The 20137-nt window shown below is 34.9% G+C and overlaps 1 protein-coding gene across 3 annotated transcripts in view; it reads right to left on the bottom strand.

The window, feature by feature from the left end:
• Window positions 1–20137, bottom strand: part of ATF2 (activating transcription factor 2) — a 99722-nt gene that overhangs the window by 13318 nt on the left and 66267 nt on the right. For 2 of the 3 annotated variants that reach the window (XM_037020632.2, XM_037020633.2), the window contains 2 exons: window positions 5687–5842; window positions 2776–2982 (listed from right to left, as the gene is read on the bottom strand). In XM_037020632.2, the coding sequence (XP_036876527.1) occupies window positions 2776–2982; window positions 5687–5842 (363 nt within the window). Of the gene's footprint in view, window positions 1–2168; window positions 2362–2775; window positions 2983–5686; window positions 5843–20137 lie in introns of all 3 variants that reach the window. The other variant, XR_012123687.1, reaches the window with a different exon arrangement.

The following is a 20137-nucleotide window of genomic DNA, read 5'->3' as shown; positions in this document are numbered from 1 at the left end:
AGTGAACAGTTCAGTGGCAGTTTAGTACATTTACAATGTTGTGCAACCCCCTCCACTAGTTTATAAAATAACTCTGTTGCTCTAAAGTAAAACCCTTTACCCATTATCAAGTTTCTCCCTATTTTCCCCTCCCTGCCAGTCCTCAGCAACTGCCAATTTGCATTCTGTCTCTATGGATTTATCTGTTCTAGATACTTTATATAAATGGAGTCACCTAAGTGACTTTGTATCTGGCTTCTGTCAGTTAAGCATACGTTCTGAGGTTCATCCATGTTATAGCATGTACTTTTACTCCTTTTTTAATGCTGAAAAATAATTCCACTGTTATGTATATACCACAATTTTATTTCCATTCATCCATTGATGACTATCTGGGCTGTTTCTAGCAACTTTCTTCTTGTCCTTAAAAAGACACTATAGATATTTTCCCAGACTAATACAAGGACCTTATTCGTTTTTCGCTTAAGCGTTTTTAAAAAATCTCTGGTAAAACATCATTTCACCTATCTTTGTATTTTGATATGCATCTCTAAAACTAAAAACACTTACTAACCATGATGCCGTTATCGTTCAGATTTTAATCATTAAAAGTACTAATTTTACTTGTTCTGTTTGTAATTTGAGGTATTACCTAAAGTTATATTCAACTGCAGAACTTTTTCAGTGATTTCTTGAATTTGACTTCTATTTAAATTCTTTGCTTTGAAAGTGATGAGTTAGCTAAATTTACCTAAGTGATAAATCTTGCCTTTATTCCTCCAAGAAATTTCTACACAAATTAGGAAACATAAAAATGTAACACATTTTATAATATTCTGATTAGTCTGTATGGTGGAAAAAATCATGAGATTAATGAAGTAAAGACTACATGTATTTTGAATACTGAATTTTTCCAAGTTTTCTGAAAAAATAAAGCACTGTTGCTATCAATAATGGTGACCAGTACTGCAGTATAATTAAAGAACTAGCCCTATCTCATTAAAAGCTGTTAATATTGCTATAACTTGGGTCAAAGTAAAAACTGGTCCAACCTAAAAAGGATCTCCTGTGATATTATATATATTACTTTACAGTATTTAAGCATTTTCACTTCTTAAAAAGGTACAATAAGCCAACTTACAAAGGAAAATATTGGTTTATATTATTAAAATAAATTTATGTCTTCAAAAATACTTGCACTCATTCCAAATCAACTCCTTTATTTAACATATAAATATGGATTTAACATGGATATGGATTTAACATTTCCAGAGAAGTATGGCTTACAAGTATTATTTTCTCTAATTCACAGATGAGACAACTGAAGCCAACAAAAATGGCATGTTTAATGTCATACAGCTATAAAATAGGCAAGTCATTCAGAAGACTGATTTTGTTAGTTATAAAAAAGAAAAACAGAGGTAACTAAATCACTCTGTTAAATGTAATATATTTGAAAATTTAAACAATAGTTAATATTCTAACAGAGATACCTGGTAAAGAACAGCTATTTTTATAGTAAATAAATATACTGGTATCTAAAATCTGTTTCATTTTATCTAAGAGGAAAAAAATTCATGTTTTCCTAAAAAATTATGAAAATAGTTCTTGAATTAGAATTCATCTACCAGACAATAATAATAGTGTATATCTGACATCTCTGTGATGTGGTACATCATGTTTAAATTTTTTCTAAATGGTGAAAAGTTTTGCAAGACAATTCATTTGTTATAAAGCTTGCATGTCAATATTCAAAGCAAAACAATCTTAAAAGATGTCTGACTCACCTATGACAAAATTTTAATCCAACTTAGAGTTAAAGCCATGCATGATACTAAAAATCTTTTCCTAAACTTTAAACATACATTTTAATTGGTGGCATCTTCAAAGACTGATTCACAAAGAAAGCAGGTGCCGTCACCAATTATGATTATACAGCAAGATTCACTTTTCCTCCCCTGCACCTATTTTTCCCATTTTTAACTGTGAATGGATAACTCAGAGGACTGACCAATAAAAACTACAATTCATTAACATCAATTTTCTAGTTGATGCTCATCAGTTGGTAGTTTAGAAGATTTTACTGGAGAATATTCACTACATTAAAAAAACAACAACAAAAACAAAAGAAAAAACAGAAGTAAGGAAACAGACTTGGTGCTGTCCAGTACTGTCACTGGATATCTTACCTAAGGCTGAACGAGAAGGAGCCTCAAAGCGTTTATACCCCATGAGGTTCCTGAGAAATGTATCCGAGGCACACTGGCAGGGCATTATGAAGTGATTTCTACTGCCACTGGCCATATTGTACCTGTGCTGTGGATATTTAGAGTCCAGTTTCCAAAGCTGTCAATTTGGCACCTTTCCCAAGCACTACATTCACTTAAAATAAAACAAAACAAAATTTATAATTCAAAGAACAAAAGAACACAGAAACTGCTACTGAAGCAACTTTACAGTTGTGATATAAACCAAAAATAAATAAGAATAGTGAAATACCAGTGATATTTTTTATTTTAAGATTCTTTGTTTAAACTTTATATCCAACTTTATATAAAGTTTAAGCCAGATAGTTTAGGTACTTTTGTACTACACAAGTAAACACTCTGTTTAAATGTCTTCATTGTATTTTATACTATTTAATCTCAGTATTCAAATAGATTTAAGAAACTATGCTTTACTAATGATTCCATACATACACAATATTGTGCCCTGAAATATCTAAATGGCGAACTGGAAAAACCGGGAGAAGCTATGTTCACAATTATTAAAAATAAATTTAAAGAATTTATATACCTGTAGCTGACCATTTAATGAACTCAAGTCTTCTGCTTTCTTCTCTAAAGACTGAACCCAGACTTTCCTTTTTTGTCGGCATCTTGAAGCTGCTGCTCTATTTCGCTCCAGAAACTTCCTCCTTTTTTCATCAGGATCTTCATTAGCTGCTCTTCTTCGACGACCACTTGTATTTTGGGTCTGTGGAGTTGTGTGAGCTGGAGAAGCCTATGACAAACACAAGTGGAAGCTTTTTATAAACCTGTAAAGTACTAAAGTAAAAAATTTAGTAACTTCTTATTTGAATTCACTATGGGAAGCCATGTTTTCTATAATATTTTTGAAATAAAGTGTTACATTTGTAAATTTTCTTTAAAAATTGATTTCTCTAAAATTAAGAAGTATAGAAGTTCCCTCTTATCTTCAAGGAATATGTCCTGAGACTCCCAGAGGGTCCCTGAAACTGCAGTAGTACCGAACCCTACCTATACCTTTTTCCTACATATATGTATATATGATAAACTTTAATTTATAATTTAGGAACAGAAAGAGATACACAACAATAAGAGAACAATTTTAACAACATGCTGTAATTAAAGTTATGTGAATGCAGTCTAAGTATCTTATTTTACCAAACTCACCCTTTTTCTTATGATGATGTGAGACAATAAAATACCTGTGTGATGTGAATTGAAGTGAGTGAATGACACAGGCATTGTGATGTAATGTTAGGCTACTACTGACCTGACCATTAGTCAGAAGAAGGATCATGTGCTTTCAAACTGCAGATGACTGCAGGTAAGTCACACTGTAGAAACAAAACTGTGGATAAGGGGCAACTACTACTATACATCCTTTGGTATACTCAACTTCTCAGTTTTTGAAATTTAGAATCAGTCTTTTTCTAAAGGGCAGATTCATGTAATTATCAATACTCATTTCCTGGTGAGCAGAATCTCACAAGAGTCCACATTTTCATTTTAATTGATGCCCTCTTCCCTGGCCCCTCAACAGATAACCTAAACAGATCAGTAGGAGACAGAAATCTTCAGTCACTAGTGATAGTGTTTATAGAGACATTCTGTTGACTACAGAACAGTAACTTTTTCCACACCTCTCATAAATTCCAAAATTGTGCCACAGAACACTTGACTATGGGAGACAGGAAATGCACCCTTGGAAATAGTGCAAAGGAAATAGTACTTTTTGGCCCCACGCACACGATCCCAAGAAGCTTGAAATCAGTTGTTCATATATAACTAGATTTAAAATAATTATGAACAAATAAAACTTCTATCTTCTAATCTATATGATAAACGATATCTTATATATAAGCTCAAGGTTAAGTTCTGCAAGAAAATCACCAAAGTAGTTCCCTACAAATTCCAAAAAATACAAAGCTATCATTTAATTCCTTTACCAAGTAACTAGCATTAAAAATTATGAGGGTGTTATTTCATTCATACTGTATTTTCATTATAATAAAGAACAAATACTAGATTGTTTCTTTTACCTACTTAATTGCAAGTTAATTCTAGAAAAATATTTCTATGGCTGGCTTCAAGAATCGCAATTTTAAAATATTTTCTTCTTTTCATCCTCTTAACTTATCAGTGGCAGGTTTTTTTCTTTTACTCATTTGGCTGAATAGGAGAGAACAGTTTTTGTTTTTAAATTTATGACTCAGTTATTACAACACAGGTTAAAAGCAGAAATTATTACTGAGTTACATGTGTATATTTTTTTGCCTAACAAGGATTTGAGGCTACTGAGAGGCATATATTCCTTCTTCTCTCCGTCCTTCCATTGAGTCATTCATTCCACTTCATTAAAAAAGACATAGTAAAACTATTCTAGAAGCTAGAGAAACCTCAGTGAACAAACAGATAAAAGTCCTGCCCTCCTGGAGTTCCCATCCAATACAGTAAAATAAAAAGATATCAATAAAAAATAGATAAAGGGAAACTAGAGCTAGTATAAGAAAATAAATTCTATTCATTTCTTTTCTTTTTTAAATAAATTCTAAGGGTGTAAAAGCCATAGTTAGCCATGGCAAATGGAAGAGCCATGGGCTGGCATTTGGCCCGTGAGCCAGTTTGCTAACCCCTGAATTATGACATTAAAATACATACTTACTCACTTTCTTTCTTCCTCTGAACCTATGTAAAGTTAAAGTTGCTTAGTGGATGACAACCACAGCTATGTTCCACTTTATCTTAAGTTTGTGAAATGAAATAGTTATCTAAATTTCTATGCTTAGGAGGCAATCTAAAACTTGCCTTTTCCTGTTTCTCTAATTGTAAAGTTTTGCTTTAAAGGCCAATGCTAATATTCTTTAAGTAGAGAAAAGTTATAAATAGAGTTCTGAAAAATTTAACAGAAATATATCAAACCCTTTAGTGTAGAAATATACTAAGGACATATAGAAATACCAATCATCCAATATGCAGTGACAAGCTAGAGATTAAATTAGAAGCACCTCTAGTATGAACAGCTCCCATAAAACATAACTGTTCCTTTGGTTACGTTTCACAAATTTTAACTCAAGAATCATTTGACTTATATTAGTAATATAACGCATAAATACATTACTTGTTGAATCCAATCAACAGGAAAAAATATTTTATTTAAAAAGTACTGATAGATATTGTGCACCATCTCAGACCAACATACATAGATATACGTACAGAATCACTTATAGGGTGTCCTCAGCAGTAACAACTGCTTAACTACCTACATTTATTCATTCATTTTTGGGTATCACTATTTTTACACTGAACTACCTTTCTTAAGGTTTCTGATATACTTTTGAAATAGCAATATGACCAGAAATTATTTTTTTCAAAGTATATAAAGTAGTCATTTAAGTTACACTGTATTGTTTTTTTAAGGATGATAACAAAGTGCTGAATGATAAAAACAACACACATACCGGAGTTTCTGTAGTGGATGTGGCTGGCTGTTGTAATGACTGTGGCTGTGGTCGAGATTCCTCTGACTGAGTCCTAACCAATCCGCTACCATGACCTTTGACAGTATCACCATTAGTAACTGGAGGATGTTGCTGAGTCAAAGCAGCTTTTAATCTCTGAAATGAAAATACAAATTTTTCAAAAAGTTCCCTCCTTCCAACCAAATCCAATTCCCAGCATACTTTGGTTAACCAAAAAATTTATTTGTTAAGGAGTACATAAATACATTCAGCTGTAAAATTCATTTTGACTTATTGTATTCCATTGCATTTCATAAGATCATTACAAATACCAGTAAGAGAATACGACCTTTGGAAAGCTTCCCAAAGTCTTTTTGTCTAGTACTACTAGAGAATTCTAAAAATGGCTGTTCCTAATCAATTTTGAGAAAATAAAAATTTTCAATTTTTTTTCCTTCTCCAACAGAGACACTGTTGAGTGAAAATAACTAGCTTTGTTCAACTAAAATAATGACACAAGTTGATTATGGATACTTTTACCTTTTTCTCCCATTTTTACATTCCAATCTTCTCAGACTCTGCCTAGATTCTGAGACCTAAATCTCTTCTTCCAGATTTGGTCCATTTGGTTTCTGCTTGTAGGTTTGAGGTCAGTGCTTACTTGGACATTGACCTGAGGTTGCTTTTTTGGCCACTACACTGTCAGACTAAACCTCTTCCTAGAACCTACAGCTGGGCTTGCTATCACTTAGGTCTTCCCTGTCTTCAGTAAACAGACCTAGTTCCAAGTCTATTCCTTACACTATGTTCCATTTTGCGAGTTAACTGAATTGCACCTGACTGGATGTCCAAGTATGACAGGTCTATCATTCAAATGAGGCCACAGATATTCACGGCTATCTTTTTATAAAGACATAATTTGAATAATGCTTTTTTTCTATCAGCAAACATGTGTCATATGTGAGTATCTTACCTCCCAATCAGACAGTAAGCTCTTTAAGTGCAGGGGATTGTTTTGGATTTCTTTGTATCCTTTAGCAACTGATACATTGCTTTGCTTACGGGTGAAAACAAATATATTTGCTAACACAGAAAACGGTTGCTTTGGTGAAAATGGCCCATGTGATCTTTGGGGGAAGTTTTATTATAATGATCTGTAAATATAAAATAATTAGCAGAAGATAATCATACTACAATATCTTAGCAATGAAAAGGGACCTTAGGGACCTGAGAGACCTGGGGCTATTATTGTTGATATTGATCTTAGTGACTGAGACATAGTACTTGAGGCCAAAATAAAGTTTTATCAGAAAATTTAATGCAGAGATACATCCATTACATTTTCTTAAGATCCACATTCAGGTGCGTATTTGTGGGGAGACAGACTACAAAAATGATAGGAAAACTATGCCAAAATCTATCCAATGCTTACCAAACTTCCCAGAAGTAAATGAAACTGCCTGGGTGTTATGTATTAAAAACATATTCTTGTACAATCTTTCCTATCTTCCTTCCCTGGATACAGCAGAAAATGGTAGGTAAGAGAGAAGAGCTTTGAAAAGGCCCCCAACATGATTTTAGTACAACTGCTTTCATTCATTCCAACTAAGAACAATGTAGAAAATTTTACAACTACTAAAAAATTTGTAACTTCTTTTATTCTCATCTAAGCATTATCTTCTTGTCATCTATAAAGTGATTCAGATGCCTTAAAAACTAAAGCACACATGAAGAGGTCACCATAATTTCCACTGAGGCAGTTAACTAAACCTAGACAAGTGTTAGATATTTCTCTTCACTGTTAATCATCGCAGATTCTGTGTATGATTTTAAAAACAAAGTTGATAGTTTAAGAAAAGTTTTACTGAAATGTTACATACAGTAAGATCAACTCTTTTCAGTGTACAGTTCAATGAGTTTTAAGAAGCACCCCCTACAATCAGGATATATAACAGTTCTATGAGTACCTCCAAATTACTTCATGCTCTTTCTGTCACTTTCCTCCCATCTCTGACCCCTAGAAAGCACTAACCTGTTTTCTGATCCCAAAAGTTTTGCCTTTTCTAGAATACCATCAAAATGGAATCACATGGTGTATATTAGCCTTTTGAATCTCGCTTCTTTCCTTCAGCATAATGCACTGGAGATGTGTGCTGTGTTTTCAGTAGTTTTTCAATGAGTATCCCTATTTTACAGGTTAGGAAAAGAAACCAAAGATCATCTGCCCAAGGTCACTGGTAGCTAACACACAGCTAACTGACAGGGTATGTGGAAATGGGTGGACTAAAAATAGAATTAGATAAATGACCAAAGAGGTAGTTGGCTTCAGTCAGGTAGGAATATTTAAGCTAAATGGTCAAAGAAATGAAAGTAGAAAGACAGGCAGTTTGGAAGTGTGGATCATATAAAAAGAACAAAGGAGGACAATCTGCATAATTGTGTATTTTAAAAACAGAATGTTATAGACATCAAATTACAGTGCACATGTCTCCCTCAATCAATTGTTTAACATTACCAAACCCTAGTTTTCATAACTGTCAAACCCAGTGCATGACCTAAGATTGCACTGAGTGAATTTTAGGAACTACAGAGTAGCAAAATGTAAGCTTAAATAAGGGTCTGGGAAAAAAAAGAAAATATAACGCACAGTGCCTAGCACTGTTAGGTTAGGACTTTTATTTCGGGGTCTAAAATGCACATAAATATAAAATATAAGCAGTGATTGAGATGTGGAGCTTGGTAAATTATGTATTGGTAAAACATTTTTAAGTCCTTAGGTAGAAAACATCATAGAACTGAAGAGCATTTAAAGTTTTATAGTGAAGAGCTTAACTTTCAGAATTAATGAAATACAGTAACTGCACATAGGGGAGTCTGAAGTACGTAAATATCACTCTCTTGAATAATCTTTAGTAGGGCAAGTTACTACCTTATAGAGCACTTAAAAGCAGCATCACTATTCATTCATTATCCTCTCTTGACTGCCCTAGTGTATACCATACTCATCCAGTGAGGAATCTCTAATGTTTGCTCCATGCTGTTACACTGATTACAACCGGTCTGACTTGGAAAGCGTGCAACTGGGTACAGAATGTAAGAAAAAGATCTTCAAGGGTTAATTAACACTGTTCTGAACTGCATTTATTATAAACAAAAATAGATGTATGCCAGAAAATATTAGAATAAGATGAATAAAGTTCACTAAATGATTCATGTAAATTTCTTAATTAATAGAAAGTTATTTAAAATATCCACCTATATATATTTGCTGGAGACATTTTATAGGAGGACAAATAGTTTTGTTCAAAAAACATTAATGAAAACATATATAAATGTAATGGAGATTTATTTTACAATAGAATTTTGGAGAGATATTGGAAATAATTAATCTAATCATCATCTTACAGATACTAGGAAGGCCCAAAAAGACTAAAGTTACTCCCCAGAATGACAGCGTTCATTAGAAGCAAAGCTAGGACCAGAAATTCCCTGTTGACTCCTCATTCGCTGAAAATATTTTAAATAAAAGTTTTGCCCCACTAGAGCTTTAATCTAATAGTAGGTATTCTAAGTGTATTAGTAATCAATAAGAAGAGTTATCAGATATTGGTCACTCCATTACTAAGATCAAAACTTCTCTTAATAGAGAAATTTAATATAAGTAAATAAAGATTGAGTACTCAGAGAAATAAAGATGTTAGAAAGATCTAAAGTCTCCAAAAGGTACAATAAAACTTAGGCATAATTTTAATTTTAAACTAAAAGTATACATTGTTTGAAAGAAAACTAAAATATCTTTATTACCATATTTCTAAGCAGACTAATGTTTTAATATTTGAAATTAACTTTTGGTGATGTAAAATTCAACATGTACACTGAAAATTTGTTTTTTTAGAGAGATACAGACTGTGTCAATTAATTAGAGGGTGAACAGTTTGTTGTGACCAATCTGACACACTCATTCTAATGGCTAATCTATAAAAACTGATTTGCTATCCAAATACCATGCTGTATGTTGAACCCTTGAAAACAAATTTTATCACATCTGTCAGAACTTAGTAAGAACAAACTACTCCATCATAGTTCAAAGAAAAAACATAATGCTCTCTAGAAACAATTTATGAAAAAGTCAGATTCATATTTCATATGTGCCACAAAAGCTCATCAGAGTAATAACCCTCCTTCTCCTGGGTGTTATCCTACCATCTGCTGCTCTATTACTTATCTTTATTTTGCAACTAATTAACAGCATAATCTTCTAAATTCAGCAAGTTAATTATCATTATTGTGGTCTTTGCAGCATCATCAGTCCTCATGAAGTCCTGTCTCCCCATCCCCAGAGAACATATGAAAATGAAGTAGGTTGGGAGAGAGTCTGTTTCTTTAGAGTGGGCTCATTAGGTGTTTGCTGATTAGCTTAGCATGCAGAGGCAGGTCAGAAGAATTCTGCTGAACATGAGGTTCCATGCAGGGCCCAACTAAGTTAATGTAGGTTTCTGAACATTTGCCAAGATGCCCTCTGTCAGCTCTCAGTAGAAACCCCCTGCAGAAAACCTACTCACTACCCACTGTGTGCAAAAATATTTATTAGTTTGTCATATAAGTCTTGAAGGAATGATTCTGGAAAACAGTACTTAAATACATAACTAAATATTAAACAAAACTCCTAGATAATTAACATTTCCTTATTCAGAAGAGTTACTTTGGATATAAATATTACATAAGAAAATTGTTTTATTAGAAGAGTACCACAGATAACAAATATCTCTGGTTTATGTGTTTAATGACAAACAAAACCTCTAAACCTAAATTTGGTAAGATCCAGTGCAATTATACAGAAAACAGTAGATCCTAGGAATTTTTTCTGTAGCATTAAAAAGAACTAGATAATCTGTATCTGTGAATCCCCACCTACTTTTTAAACCACATTCTTACTTTTCTCCAAAGACTTAAAAGTTCTTTAAATAAAACAACAAGCTTGTTCTGAATTCTTTAGTAACAAAGAAGGACCTTTTTCATATTTACATAGTAGACATAAACACAATACATATATATCATCTCTAAGAACTGGGCACTGGCACTGAGAATCAGGAAACCACAAAAGCATCCTGGGCTACCTTAGGGTACAAATAACTTTCTCTTTAGCTGTATTGTGCTACTCATTCTTGTGTGTCCAATGCTGCAATTTCTTTTACACTATTATTTTTTTTGGTATCACGAATCTACAATTACATGATGAACATTATGTCTATCAGACTCCCCCCTCACGAAGACCCCCCCATAAACCCCATCACACTCACTACCCATCAGCGCAACAAGACACCACAGAGTCACCACCTGTCCGTTCTACGTTGCACAGCGCTCCCAGGGCCTCCCCCCACATTATACATGCTAATTGTAATGCCCCTTTCTTCCCACACCCCCTTATCCTGCCCTTCCCACCCACCCTCTCCAGTCCCTTTCCCTTTGGTAACTGTTAGTCAGTCCATTCTTGGGTTCTCTGATTCTGCTGCTGTTTTGTTCCTTCCGTTTTTCCTTTGTTCTTATACTCCACATGAGTGAAATCATTTGGTACTTCTCTTTCTCCGCCTGGCTTATTTCACTGAGCATAATACCCTCTAGCTCCATCCATGTTGTTGCAAATGGTAGGATTTCTTTTCTTCTTATGGCTGAATAATATTCCATTATTTATATGTACCACTTCTTCTTTATCCATTCATCTACTGATGGACACTTAGGTTGCTTCCATTTCTTGGCTTTTGTGAATAGTGCTGTGATAAACATAGGGGTGCATCTGTCTTTTTCAAACTGGGCTGCTACATTCTTATGGTAAATTGCTAGAAGTGGAAATCCTGGGTCAAATGGTAATTCTATTTTGACTTTTTTGAGGAACCTCCATACGGCTTTCTACAATGGTTGAACTAATTTACATTCCCACCAACAGTGTAGGAGGGTTCCCCTTTCTCCACAACCTCACCAACATTGGTTGTTGTTTGTCTTTTGGATGGTGGCGACCCTTACTGGTGTAAGGTGATATCTCATTGTGGTTTTAATTTGCATTTCTCTGATGACTAGCGATGTGGAGCATCTTTTCATGTGTCTGTTGGCCATCTGAATTCCTTCTTTGGAGAACTGTCTGTTCACCTCCTCTGACCATTTTTCAATTGGTTTATTTGCTTTTTGTTTGTTGAGGTGTGTGAGCCCTTTATATATTTTGGATGTCAACCCTTTATCGGCTCTGTCATTTATGAGTATATTCTCCCATACTGTAGGATGACTTTTTGTTCTACTGATGGTGTCCTTTGCTGTAAAGAAGCTTTTCAGCTTGATATAGTCCCACTTGTTCATTTTTGCTTTTGTTTCCTGTGCCAGGGGAGATATGTTCACGAAGAAGTCACTCATGTTTATGTCCAAGAGATTTTTGCCTATGTTTTTTTCTAAGAATTTTATGGTTTCATGACTTACATTCAGGTCTTCAATCCATTTCAAATTTACTTTTGTGTATGGGGTTAGACAATGATCCAGTTTCATTCTGTTACATGTAGCTGTCCAGTTTTGCCAACACCAGCTGTTGAAGAGGCTGTCATTGCACCATTGTATGTCCATAGCTCATTTATATTAATTGACCATATGTGTTTGGGTTAATATCTGGACTCTCTATTCTGTTCCACTGGTCGGTGGGTCTGTTCTTGTGCCAGTACCAAATTGTCTTGATTACTGTGGCTTTGTAGTAGAGCTTGAAGTTGGGGAGCGAGATCCTCTCTGCTTTATTCTTCCTTCTCCAGATTGCTTTGGCTATTCGGGGTCTTTGGTCGTTCCATATGAATTTTAAAACTATTTGTTCCGGTTCGTTGAAGAATGCTGTTGGTATTTTGATAGGCATTGCACTGAATCTGTAGATTGCATTAGGCAGGATGACCATTTTGACAATATTAATTCTTCCTACCCAAGAGTATGGGATCAGTTTCCAATTGTTAGTGTTCTCTTTAATTTCTCTTAAAAGTGTCTTGCAGTTTTCAGGGTACAGGTCTTCCACTTCCTTTGTTAGGTTTATTCCTAGGTATTTTATTCTTTTTGATGCAATTGTGAATGGAACTGTTTTCCTGATTTCTCTTTGTGCTAGCTCATCATTAGTGTATAGGAAAGCCACAGATTTCTGTGTGTTAATTTTGTGCCCTGCAACTTTGCTGAATACCAGTATTAGTTCTAGTAGTATTGGTGTGGATTCTTTAGGGATTTTTATGTACAATATCATCTCATCTGCAAATAGTGACAGTTTGACTTCTTCTTTACCAACCTGGATGCCGTGTATTTCTTTGTTTTGTCTAATTGCCGTGGCTTGGACCTCTGGTACTCTGCAGTGGGTAGAGTGGGCATCCCTGTCTTGTTTCCGATCTTGGAGGAAAAGCTTTCAGCTTGTTGCTGTTAAGTATGGTGTTGGCTGTGGGTTTATCATATATGGTCTTTATTATGTTGAGGTTTTTGCCCTCTATACCCATTTTGCTGAGAGTTTTTATCATGAATGCATGCTGAATTTTGTCAAATGCTTTTTCAGTGTCCATGGAGATGATCATGTGGTTTTTGTCCTTCTTTTTGTTTATATGGTGGATGATGTTGATGGATTTTCAAATGTTTTACAATCCGTGTATCGCTGGGATGAATCCCACTTGGTCATGGTGTATGAACCAACTGATGTATTTTTGAATTCGGATTGCTAATATTTTGTTGACCATTCTGGCATCTATGTTCATCAGTGATATTGGTCTGTAATTTTCTCTTTTGGTGGGGTCTTTGCCTAGTTTTGGTATTAGAGTGATGTTGGCTTCATAGAATGAGTTTGGGAGTATTCCCTCCTCTTCTATTTTTTGGAAAACTTTAAAGAGAATGGGTATTATGACTTCTCTGTATGTCTGATAAAATTCCGAGGTAAAGACCCACCTCAAACCCAAAGACATACACAGACTAAAAGTCAAGGCATGGAAAAAGGTATTTCATGCAAACAACAGGGAGACAAAAGCAGGTGTTGCAGTACTAGTATCAGACAAAATAGATTACAAAAAAAGGAAAGTAACAAGAAATATAGAAGGACATTACATAATGATACAGGGGGCAGTCCAACAAGAGAATATAACCATTATAAACATATATACACCCAATACAGGAGCACCAACATATGTGAAAAAGATACTAAGAGAATTAAAGGAGGAAATAGAATGCAGTGCATTCATTCTAGGAGACTTCAACACACCACTCATTCCAAAGGACAGATCCACCAGACAGAAAATAAGTAAGGACACAGAGGCACTGAACAACACACTAGAACAGATGAACCTAATAGACATCTATAGAACTCTACACCCAAAAGCAACAGGATACACATTCTTCTCAAGTGCACATGGAACATTCTCCAGAATAGACGACATAATAGACGACAAAAAGAGCTTCAGTAAATTCAAGAAGATTGAAATTCTACCAACCAACTTTTCAGACCACAAAGGGATAATACTAGAAATAAATTTTACAAAGAAAGCTCACAAACACATGGAGGCTTAACAACATGCTCCTAAATAATCAATGGATGAATGACCAAATTAAAATAGAGTTCAAGCAATATATGGAAACAAATGACAACAACAACACAAAGCCCCAACTTCTGTGGGACACAGCAAAAGAAGTCTTAAGAGGAAAATATATAGCAATCCAGGCATATTTAAAGAAAGAAGAACAATCCCAAATGAATAGTCTAATGTCACTACTATTGAAATTGGGAAAAAAGGAACAAATGAGGCCTAAAGTCAGCAGAAGGAGGGACATAATAAAGATCAGAGAAGAAATAAACAAAATTGAGAAGAATAAAAACAATAGAAAAAATCAATAAAACCAAGAGCTGGTTCTTTGAGAAAATAAACAAAATAGATGAGCCCCTAGCCAGACTTATTAAGAGAAAAAGAGAGTCAACACACATCAACAGAATCAGAAACGAGAAAGGAAAAAGCATGACAGACCCCACAGACATACAAAGAATTATTAGAAAATACTATGAAACCCTATATGCTAACAACCTGGAAATCCTAGAAGAAATGGACAACTTCCTAGAAAAATACAACCTTCCAAGAGTGACAAAGGAAGAAACAGAATATCTAAACAGACCAAATACCAGCAAAGAAATTGAAGCAGTAATAAAAAAACTACCCAAGACCAAAACCCCCATGTCAGATGGATTTACCTTGGAATTTTATCAGACATACAGAGAAGTCATAATACCCATTCTCTTTAAAGTTTTCCAAAAAATAGAAGAGGAGGGAATACTCCCAAACTCATTCTATGAAGCCAACATCACTCTAATACCAAAACTAGGCAAAGACCCCACCAAAAGAGAAAATTACAGACCAATATCTCTGATGAACATAGATGCCAGAATGGTCAACAAAATATTAGCAATCCGAATTCAAAAATGCATCAGTTGGTTCATACACCATGACCAAGTGGGATTCATCCCAGCGATACAAGGATTGTAAAACATTTGAAAATCCATCAACATCATCCACCATATAAACAAAAAGAAGGACAAAAACCACATGATCATCTCCATGGACACTGAAAAAACATTTGACAAAATTCAGCATGCATTCATGATAAAAACTCTCAGCAAAATGGGTATAGAGGGCAAGTACCTCAACATAATAAAGACCATATATGATAAACCCACAGCCAACACCATACTTAACGGAAAGAAGCTGAAAGCTTTTCCTCTAAGATCGGAAACAAGACAGGGATGCCCACTCTCCCCACTGCAGAGTACCGGAGGTCCAAGCCACGGCAATTAGACAAAACAAAGAAATACACGGCATCCAGGTTGGTAAAGAAGAAGTCAAACTGTCACTATTTGCAGATGAGATGACATTGTACATAAAAATCCCTAAAGAATCCGCACCAATACTACTAGAACTAATACTGGTATTCAGCAAAGTTGCAGGGCACAAAATTAACACACAGAAATCTGTGGCTTTCCTATACACTAATGATGAGCTAGCACAAAGAGAAATCAGGAAAACAGTTCCATTCACCATACCATCAAAAAGAATAAAATACCTAGAAATAAACCTAACGAAGGAAGTGAAAGACCTATATCCTGAAAACTATAAGACACTTTTAACAGAAATTAAAGAGGACACTAACAAATGGAAACTAATACCCATGCTCCTGGCTAGGAAGATTTAATATCATCAAAACGGCCATCCTGCCCAAAGCAATATACAGATTCGATGCAATCCCCGTCAAATTACCCACAGCATTCTTTAACAAACTGGAACAAATAGTTTTAAATTCATATGGAACCACCAAAGACCCCCGAATAGCCAAAGCAATCTAGAGAAGGAAGAATTAAGTAGGGGTGGGGGGTGTCTTGCTCCCCAACTTCAAGCTCTACTACAAAGCCACAGTAATCAAGACAATTTGGTACTGGCACAAGAACAGACCCACAGACCAGTGGAACAGAACAGAGACTCCAGACATTAACCCAAACATACATGGTCAATTAATATACGATAAAGGAGCCTGCACATACAATGGGGAAATGACAGTCTCTTCAACAGATGGTGCTGCTAAAACTGGACAGCTACATGTAAGAGAATGAAACTGGATCATTGTCTAACCCCATACACAAAAGTAAATTTGAAATGGATCAAAGACTTGAATGTAAGTCATGAAACCATAAAACTCTTAGAAAAAAAAGTAGGCAAAAATCTCATGGACATAAACATAAGCGACTTCTTCATGAACATATCTTCCCTGGCACGGGGTACAAAAGCAAAAATGAACAAGTGGGACTATATCAAGCTGAAAAGCTTCTTTACAGGAAAGGACACCATCAATAGAATATAAAGTTATCCTATGGTATGGGAGAATATATTCATAAATGACAGATACGATAAAGGGCTGACATCTAAAATATATAAAGAGCTCACACATCTCAACAAACAAAAAGTAAATAATCCAATTAAAAAATGGGCAGAGGAGATGAATAGACAGTTCTCCAAAGAAGAAATTCAGATGGCCAACAGACACATGAAAAGATGCTCCACATCGCTAGTCATCAGAGAAATGCAAATTAAAACCACAATGAGATATCACCTCACACCTGTAAGGATCGCCACCATCCAAAAGACAAACAACAACAAATGTTGACGAGGTTGTGGAGAAAGGGGAATGCTCCTACACTGCCGGTGGGAATGTAAACTAGTTCAACCATTGTGGAAAGCAGTATGGGGGTTCCTCAAAAAGCTCAAAATAGAAATACCATTTGACCCAGGAATTCCACTTCTAGGAATTTACTCTAAGAATGTAGCAGCCCAGTTTGAAAAAGCCTGATGCACCCCTATGTTTATCGCAGTACTGTTTACAATAGCCAAGAAATGGAAGCAACCTAAGTGTCCATCAGTAGATGAATGGATAAAGAAGATGTGGTACATATACACAATGGAATATTATTCAACCATAAGAAGAAGACAAATCCTACCATTTGCAACAACATGGATGGAGCTAGAGGGTATTATGCTCAGTGAAATAAGCCAGGTGGAGAAAGACAAGTACCAAATGATTTCACTAATATGTGGAGTATAAGAACAAAGAAAAACTGAAGGAACAAAACAGCAGCAGAATCAGAGAACCCAAGAATGGACTGACTAGCAGTTACCAAAGGGAAAGGGACTGAGAAAGATTGGTGGGAAGGGAGGGATAAAGGCAAGGAAAAGGAAAGGGGGCATTATGATTAGCATGTATAGTGTTGGGTGGGGGCACGGGGAGGGCTATACAACACAGAGAAAACGAGTAGGGATTCTGCAGCATCTTAGTACGCTGATGGACAGTGACTATAATGGGGTTTGTCGGGGGGGACTTGGTGAAGGGGGGAGGCTCGTAAACATAATGTTCTTCATGTAATTGTAGATTAATGATATGAAAAAAAAAAAGAAGAAAGAAAAGCACTTGCTTTTCTTTTGTCTCTGGAACACCGGCTGCGGGGACCCGCTCGCAGGTTTTACTATTCTGTTTCCCTAACATCCAGCACCCCACGCACTGTGTCTGTGCTCTGGTGCGGATGGCTAGGGCTGGGTATTTAGCAGTCCTGGGCTCCCTCTCCCACCCCGCTCCGACTCCTTTCCTCCCACAGGGGAGCTGGTGTGGGGGGGCTCTTGGGTCCTGCTGCTGGGCTGCAGCTTGTATCTTACCCCCTCCGTGAGGTGCTGAGTTCTACCAGATGTAGATGTAGCCTGGCTGTTGTACTGTATCTTCTGGTCTCTCTTTTAGGAGTAGTTGTATTTGTTGTATTTTGAGAAATATATATAGTTTTGGGAGGAGACTTCTGCTGCCCTACTTACACTGCCATCTTCCCCTCTTTTACATTATTTTTTAACCACAGGTCGTTTTAGCAGAATCACAACTGCTATACTATTTAGCATGTCATTGATAGACTGTGACCTCAAAATCAAATAAATCCTTAAGAGAGAAGCAGAACCAAACAGGGAGGATGTTTAAATACTTCCGAAGAGTTGAGAAGAAAAATCCAACTGAAGCGGTGAAAGAAGAAATTGTAAATTTTCTTGAGGGACTGCAGACTGGTGAAAATCAGAAAAAGTATTTAATGTATGATAAAATGTGCTGGAAACCACTTGTTTGAAAATCATGAATTTGGAGTTCTATCATTGATGGAAAAAAGAATCAAGTTCGATGATCATATATCTGGTTACTAAGAAACCTCCATGGACTATAATATGAACCCTGTCTCAATTTCCTTCAGTTGGGATGATATAATTATTTATTTATTTGTTAAGTCTTCTTTGGCCCTTGAAGCTTAATAAAGTAAATCAATGACATTGACAGTTTAATTCAAATTTAGAAATACCAACTTGGCATTTTATGTTGTAAAAGTACCTAAGATAACTTGCCATATAGATTACCTTTGGATTTCAACTTGAAATATTTAAGAAATTGATTTAGCCCTGTGATTATTTATTAACCTTTAAATAATACAGGAATATTTAAGAAATTCAAACCCTATTATATCTGTAAATTTAACTACATTTGAAAGTTACTGAAGTATTTGAGAAAGTTGATTAGATAACTGAGGCACCTATAGGGGAAACAGGGTGTATTAAGTTTAAAATGAAATATAGCATTTTTAAGATTTATATTATTATACTTTAAGTCCTTTAAAAGCAGTCACTTTGTAAGTGGAATTGTAAATTGGCCTTGAGGAATTAGGGACAAACTTAAGTGTTTTCATTTGTAACTGTAGTAAATCTAGTAGTTTTAAAAAGTAGCCACTGAATAATGATTCTGTGCACAAGTCACCATGAAGGGCATCAAATATCAAGAACAAAAACAAACTCCTCATTGATATGATGTAATCCTAACTGCTGTAGTGCCTGTTGAAAAAAAAAATTAGTAACAGCCTTCTTAGAAGGTAAGAAGACTTTTGACTCTGTTGATGATCACCAGAAACATGTGCAAGAAAAATCCCAAAACTTAACTTCTCATTTGCTGAAATTTCTTAGTATCCAAGAAATGTTTGTAAAATAAGTAACAACCAATCAATAAAAGTAATATTAAATGAGGCTGAGAGATAATATGTGAACATGAATTAAATTACTAAAGCCAAACTATTTACAGGTTACTCCAAAAGGTCAGTTAGATGTGTTCTGTACTTACAACAATATGTAAGTATAGTTTATGATGATAATTACATGCACTGAAAATTCTTGAATCAAACAAGTACTAAATAATGTTCATTCTGTAACATATTAAGACAGGGAAAATAGACTCGTAATAAAAATATAAAACCAATAGTCCAGTGTGGAATTTCTGTACAACAAAAAAAATCTCAATAAACCAGAATTCCCTTAACATTCCAAGGCAACTGATATCTTGTTACCAGTTTACAATATCTGAATAGCATGGTAATATCTATTGTTTGCGTAAATGAGCTGAACAGCTATAATTAGAAAATAGACACACAGGACAATCAAATATGCTCATGGTGGTATATACGAAGCACACCATAATTTAAAAGAGGAAACAAAAAGAAAAAGAAAGAGAAAAGCCCCCAAATATTTGGAAATTATATAACACACTTTTAAAAACCCATAGCTCAAAGAGGAAACCATGGGAAAATTAGAAAATGAATGATAATGAAAACATAGCATATCAAAATTTGTGCATAAAGAGAAATATGTAGCTCCAAATGCCTGTATTAGAAAGGTAAAAAATGTCAGCAAATTAAACCCAATTAAGTAGGAAAAAGACAATAAGAAAGATAAAAGTAGCAATCAATGATACTACAAATATACTATAAAGAAACACAAACTAAAGACTAAGGGAAAAAATTGATTTTATATATATATAAAACAAAAAATTCATATATAGTATATATATAAAGAATTCCTATACCACCAT

Source organism: Manis javanica, chromosome 12 (genome assembly GCF_040802235.1).
Source record: "Manis javanica isolate MJ-LG chromosome 12, MJ_LKY, whole genome shotgun sequence".
Classification (NCBI taxonomy): Eukaryota; Metazoa; Chordata; class Mammalia; order Pholidota; family Manidae; genus Manis; species Manis javanica.
The sequence above is the reverse complement of the archived record's forward strand: the minus strand, read 5'-3'. Positions and strand labels throughout refer to the sequence as shown.